The 6,000-nt window shown below is 52.5% G+C and overlaps 1 protein-coding gene across 1 annotated transcript; it reads right to left on the bottom strand.

Annotated features, from left to right (window-relative positions):
* Positions 1-893: 893 nt before the first annotated feature.
* LOC100274100 (uncharacterized) lies at positions 894-3,772 on the bottom strand. The gene is made up of 10 exons (NM_001148479.1): positions 3,605-3,772; positions 3,450-3,528; positions 3,278-3,349; positions 3,110-3,197; positions 2,937-3,041; positions 2,181-2,817; positions 1,888-2,081; positions 1,654-1,762; positions 1,349-1,497; positions 894-1,278 (listed from the first exon to the last, which is right to left on the bottom strand). Exons 1-10 carry the CDS (start codon positions 3,686-3,688, stop codon positions 1,056-1,058), a joined length of 1,740 nt encoding a protein of 579 aa, NP_001141951.1. The 5' UTR covers positions 3,689-3,772; the 3' UTR covers positions 894-1,055.
* Between the last annotated feature and the right edge of the window lie 2,228 nt (positions 3,773-6,000).

Here is a 6,000-nt window from a genome sequence, read left to right as displayed (position 1 = left end):
TGATATGTTACCTTTACTGTCTAGACAGTCTGTATTTGCTTAACTGTGTACTGTGCTTGATCCCATGAGCTGAGCTCAGTATGGAGTTTCCTTTCTTGAGAAGAAGACCAGAAACAAGGTCACATTTGTATTCTCAGACAGGCCTGACACCATGAAGATCATGGAAGACCTTTTCAACATGGATGAGTTAGAATATGCATTTGGTGGCAAGAACCCAGCTACCTTCAAAATAAATGATTATGATGTGAGGATTAGAGAAGATGACAAGCGAAGACTGAAGATGCTGGATCTGCTTCTGAAAAGAGTGATGAATCGGATACTGAATCTGAAAAGGATCGAGGAACAGACACGGGCTGAATCGAGCACAGTTCATCAGGAAAACTTGCCAGGAGAAGATAATATCCCAGCATATCAAATTGGGCCTTCAACCTGATCTGAGTAGCACCAGGAAACGTAACCGCGAAACATTGATAGGAGCTCTACCACATTTCACTAAGAGTTGAACATGAAAGGCGACGAGAAACTCTTTGCAAATTGGCATGACATGTTTTGTAGGAGACACCAGTTTCTCTGTCCTCGCGATCTTATTTGAGGAACCTTTTCATGATAATAGGTTATACGAGATGGTAACGAACTAATACCATAATGTTTTCCTCAGTTTTCAATTTTCATGAGAGAATATGATCCGGTGTTGAGTTTCTGCTATGCCCTTTCATTTACTGGAAAAATAATATTGCACTCCTATCTGGATAGCATTTTTTCTATAGTCAATAGCAAGGACACAGGTGCTTTTCACTTTCACCAGCAGAAAGTTGCTGTTGGGTCAAATAGTACCATTGTTTTTTGACATGAAATTACTGTAGGGGTGCCCTAAATAATACCATTGTTCACTTGTGTTCTGTGCAGTAACCACCATTGACTTTCAGTTAGTATACCGCTTGGTACAAATTAAGACAGGTGTTAGGCTTGAGAAACCTGAGCCTTTTCGCTACAAACGTGTCTGATCTTTGTAAGCTGCTATGTTATAGACAAAACTAGCATCACGGGCCAAAATTTCAGAAGTCATCATAGAAGCTGTGTCTCTTGGGTATCTCGGGGGACTCGCAGTGGATCCTAGCGTCCAGCGTTGAGTAGCCCTTCCTGATCTTGCTCCCGCTATCTACATCGGCTTCGATCACGAACACGCTGCAGACCGGCCTGTGGTCGGAGAGCCTGAACTCGCCCCTGATGTACTGCAGCTGCTCGATGCCTTGGCCGTGCCACAGTATCCGGTCACACCTGCAACAACATGGAAATCTTTGGGCATGTCTGGACCTTCAAATCAGTGCTGTACTCGTTATGTTATTACCATGCGGGCGTTCGTCGTTTCTTCTTCGATTTGGCGGTCTCCCATAGATACGAGTCGGAGTTCTGCTTGTACTTGTATGTAGGGGCGAAGTAGATCTTGCCCTCCTTCCACCCTTTGAACACTCTCCCGGCTTGTCTCTCCATCGCGAGCTGTTAATTAAGGTACGGTACGATACTGTCAGCAGCAGCTAGCAGGTTTTCTGAACGAAACCACGGGTAATTTTACTGCGTTTCTCTGTAGCACTACTACTAGTAGTAGTGCTGTAGCCTATCTCGAAAAAAAATCTTTTCTCATAGAGTTGATACCTGATCTTTCTCCAATAAGATGTCCCACTCATTATCCTCCAGGAGCGTCTTAGTTTCCTCGTAGCTCAACGAGACTCGGTAATTCAAATCCCCAAGCCAGATGATCCGGCTGCGTTGCATGCATAATTCAGAGGCGTAATTCAGAGGCAGAATTCAGGGGTGTAGATGAACAACGATCTGCCTGCCCTGCCGTATCATGTTTATGTTTCAGCGGACGCTTGCATTATTGCTTACTCGTGGTCAATGATCTTCTCGGGGACGCGCTGGCCGGGCACCTTGCAGATGCGCGGGAACTGCGCGTTCTTGAGGATCTCGGCGACGTCGGAGTTCCTCCGCACCTCGTCGCCTTCCTTCTCGCCGGACGCCAGGTGGCAGCACACGAAGCAGATGCTCGTGTGGTGCAGCGTCATGCTCATGGCGATGCATCCCTGGCGATTTCAGAATCAGACGCTCAATCGATCGCAAGGCTCGTCATGCAGGGAGGGCACGAGGGAAGAAATGCGCGCGCGAGTGAAGCGCTCGCAGACCTTGTTCCCGAGGCGGCCCATGATGCCCCGGCCGACGCAGTCGACCCGGAGGTGGCCGACGTACTGCACCAGCTCCCGGCGCACCCACACCGACAGGAAGATCCCGACCATCTGCTTCCTCGCGACGAGGCAGTAGTTCATGCCGCCGCCGCCCCTCTGGTCGCCGCCTTCGATGGAGGCCAGCGCGTCGTCGTCGGCGCCGGCGCCGCGGCCCGGCGAGGCGGCGGCGGCCTCGACGCGGCAGAGGAACTCGCGCATCTCACGTGCCCGGAGCTGCATGGTGGACGGGTCGGACATGCAGGTGCACGTCTTCACCAGCGCGTTGTCGACGCGGTAGCACTTGCTGACCATCTTGAGCGGCGGCGGCGGCTTCTGCGCGCAGAGCATGCCGCCGCTGGAGGTCTTGGGGATGGCGGCGGCGTTGCTGGGGTCGCGGGCGGCACCTTGCGGCCGGCTCCGGTAGTGGGAGGAGGAGGTGGACGGCGGCGGCGAGAGCTCGTCGCCGGAGGACTGGCCGTCCTGGTGGGGCGGCGGCCTGTTCAGGGCCTGGTAGATGAGGTCCATCCACTTGCCCGCCGGCTCGTTGTCCTCCACGACCAGCACGTTGCCCGCGTTCAGAGGCACGATCTCCTGAAACCTTTGCGAACGACGCCCAAGCAAATGCATTAGTATATGCTGCTGATCATGGTTCTACGGGAAACGTAACGATGCACTGATGCATAAAAAGTTGGCGGAACTGGGAATAATAATCTGTACCCCAAGACATATATATCGGGCAAGCCTTCGATCTGCAGAAACTCTTGGAGGTTAACGCTGCTGTCAGGAGGCTTCCCTCCCACGTTCCATGTGCCTACAAACACCCTGCAAGATCGTCACACACCGTCCGATCGACTCGGAAACGATCTGCTGCTTCCTGAAGTTGCTGTTACCGGTACTCCCGGGTATCGACATTGGGTCTCCTGGGAGAATCCAGGCAGCTCAGCGTCAGGTTCTCGATCCGCGTCGTGCAGTGCCGATCTGAAACACAGAGCCCAACGAGTCATATCACATCATGCGCGCACGTTCTCAGATCGATCCAACAGCCAACGTGGCGCTACCTGAGAAGCTCTTGCGGACAGCGGCGGACGTCTCCAAGAGGTCCATCCTGTCGCCGCTTCTGCCTTCCAAATCTGCAGAGGAGAACGTCAGCAATGCAACCGCCGGCCGACGAGCTGGAACGACCTGCCCGCGAGGATCCGCCGGCACGCACGCACGCACGCACTCACTCACCGAAGACGATGTCCCGCCGCGAGAGCAGCTTCTTGTCCGCGCCCCTCCCTTTCTTGCGGAAGAGGCCCGACATGAAGGACTGGCCGGAGAGCAAACGAACCTCAGCTCAGCTCATCAGCCACACGCATGCAGCTAGAGCTAGGGAAACTACATACCTTCTTCTTCTTGCCATTCTTGGCGAGGAACTCGTCGACGGAGGCCGGCTTGGGGATGTCACAGGGCGCGTTGTGATTTGACATCCAGCTGACGGTAAAAGACGCGGCAGGACCCTCATCCGGAGGCCGTCGTGCTCGTAGGGGCGGGGGCGGGGCGGTTGTTTTCTTTTCCCCCGGCAAAGCCAGAGCGAAACGTGGAGTGGTGGGGGTAAATGCGGGGGGTTGTCAAAACGAGTGGCGCCGAGGGATTTGTGTTGTTCCGCCTTCAAATGGAAATGCCTTTGCTTGCCTCCAATTCAGGGGTGCTTGCTTTGCTCACGTTGCTGCTAGGGTACCTTGCTCTGCCACTGTCGGCCTGCGTTCAGTGATATTAGCAGCAACGTCAGTAGTGATAAGCATGATTCGTCGTGTCTGTTCTAGCATAAATTGCATCGAGTGATGGAAGAAGATGTTGGTATGATCTTATTCAGACTTGGTCGTGTTGTTACGATCTCTCTGTTTACACCATGTAAAATAAAGACAAGCACGTGAACTAACATTCATCTTACCTCTCCACCCACCCAAACCTAATAAGACCTGATTTCTCCCAATATTGAACATGTACATCATACATCTATGTTCCATTTGTTCTAGTGGCTAAGATTACGAGGTTAAGATACTAAAAATCTAACAGAGGACAGATGTTGTTAGTTGGTATTATATAGGACTGGGCATAAAACCCGAGCCCGAAGCCCGTTACCCAAATTACCCGAACCCGTACCCGTTTAGCCCGAGACCCGTTACCCGAACAGCTCCAACGGGTAACAAAACTAAATACCCGAAGTAAGTTTGGGCCTAATCGGGTATTCATCCGCGGTACCCGAACTACCCATTCTACCCGAAATTAGACAGACTCCCAGTCTCCCACACGCTTCCCAGGCGGCTGGCGGCGTTCTCGAGTCCCAGACGGCGGGCTAATCCTCCCTCCCAGGCCCCCATTCCCAGGCAGCTGCACCGCCGGTCCGCCAGTCTTCCCAGTCACGCGCACCGCGGGCCCGCGACACCGCGCAGCGCGCAGTCGCGCACACGCGCAGCGGCGAGCGGCGTCCTCACACAGCGGCGTAGCCTCCCAGGCGGCCGACCAGTCCTCCTCGCAGGCGGCTAGCGCACGCGCAGGCAGCGGCACCGCGCATGGTCCTAGTCCCAGGCGGCCAGCACACGCAGTCTCCCAACTCCCAGGTAAATGAAAAGAGCAAAGGTTAGGCTTATTTGTTCGCATGGACACATGCACTGACTTCAGATTATTCAAAAGCCTCGCTAATTTGGTATGGATCGTCATCAGGTTTGTCACTGACTAGCTTTTACTTCTCTTCTAGATACAGACAGAGCAGTACTTCTTTGCAATGCAGTGGTCTCAATAGCTATCCAAAAAATGACAACTAAACAAAATATTGCGGGTACCCGAATTTTACCCAAACCCAAACCCGAAATTGCGGGTACCCGAAATTGCGGGTACCCGAAAGTTCGGGTACGAGTACGGGTTCGACTGTTGGAAACCCGAAATATAAAAAACCCAAAAAACCCGACCCGAAATTTCGGGTAAACCCGAACGCCCAGTCCTAGTATTATATATGTCCAGCCGTGGCACAGACCCGGCAAGTGGCGGACGCATGACGAGAATTCATGGTGGGGATAGGGGGGGGGGGCAAAAAGATCACATGGGAGTCAGGGTTTAATGGTTCACCAAGCTCGCCAACCGCCGGAAACGAGTCACATCGTTGCGTCGAGTGAGATGTAGCGTGGAGCGGTGGTGTAATACTCAAATTACAAGTGAATAAAGGTGTTAGAATATTTAATGCTGATGAATTTCTTCTTTTATTTAACACATACATATATCACAAAGTTACATGGATAAACTCCCTAAATAGGAAAAGGATACATACTATAAAAATATAAATATATCTCTTCATGCTGGTAATTTTATTTGTGCATTTAATCTGTGTGTTAAACGCACCAACAAATTTGAATTCAAATACTAAAATTTGAAATTGAGAAAGAAACGCAAAACAGAAATAATAAAAGAAAAGAAAAAGGGTAAGCCTAATTGGGCCCAAAACCCCACGGTCGGGCCAACCCACCCCCACAAACGCACGACCGATCAGCCCGGGACCACACCGCGAGCATTTTTGCGCCGACAGGTGGGTCTGCTTGGTCAGTGGCTCGGCAAAGTGGCCCTAGTACGCGCGCATGACCGTCGTGCGCCGACACGCGGGCCCCATCCTGTCTGCAGCTCCCGTTGCATTTACCGGCTCTCTATGACATGTGGGACCCGCCGAGTCTGGGCACTTCTCACCGGCGCGTGGGCCCGGGAGGTCAGGGCGCCTTTCCTCCAGCCTTTATCTACCGGCCGCAACTCC

This window comes from Zea mays, chromosome 5, assembly GCF_902167145.1.
Source record: "Zea mays cultivar B73 chromosome 5, Zm-B73-REFERENCE-NAM-5.0, whole genome shotgun sequence".
Classification (NCBI taxonomy): domain Eukaryota; kingdom Viridiplantae; phylum Streptophyta; class Magnoliopsida; order Poales; family Poaceae; genus Zea; species Zea mays.
This window is presented reverse-complemented; position numbering and strand designations above follow the sequence as displayed.

Excerpts from the sequence above, each read along its gene's own strand:
- LOC100274100 (NM_001148479.1), bottom strand. The coding sequence starts at position 3,688 with ATGTCAAATCACAACGCGCCCTGTGACATCCCCAAGCCGGCCTCCGTC. Across the intron at positions 3,529-3,604 it reads AGAATGGCAAGAAGAAGAAG|TCCTTCATGTCGGGCCTCTT; the intron begins GTATGTAGTTTC and ends CTCTCCGGCCAG. Across the intron at positions 3,350-3,449 it reads GCGGCGGGACATCGTCTTCG|ATTTGGAAGGCAGAAGCGGC; the intron begins GTGAGTGAGTGC and ends TCTCCTCTGCAG.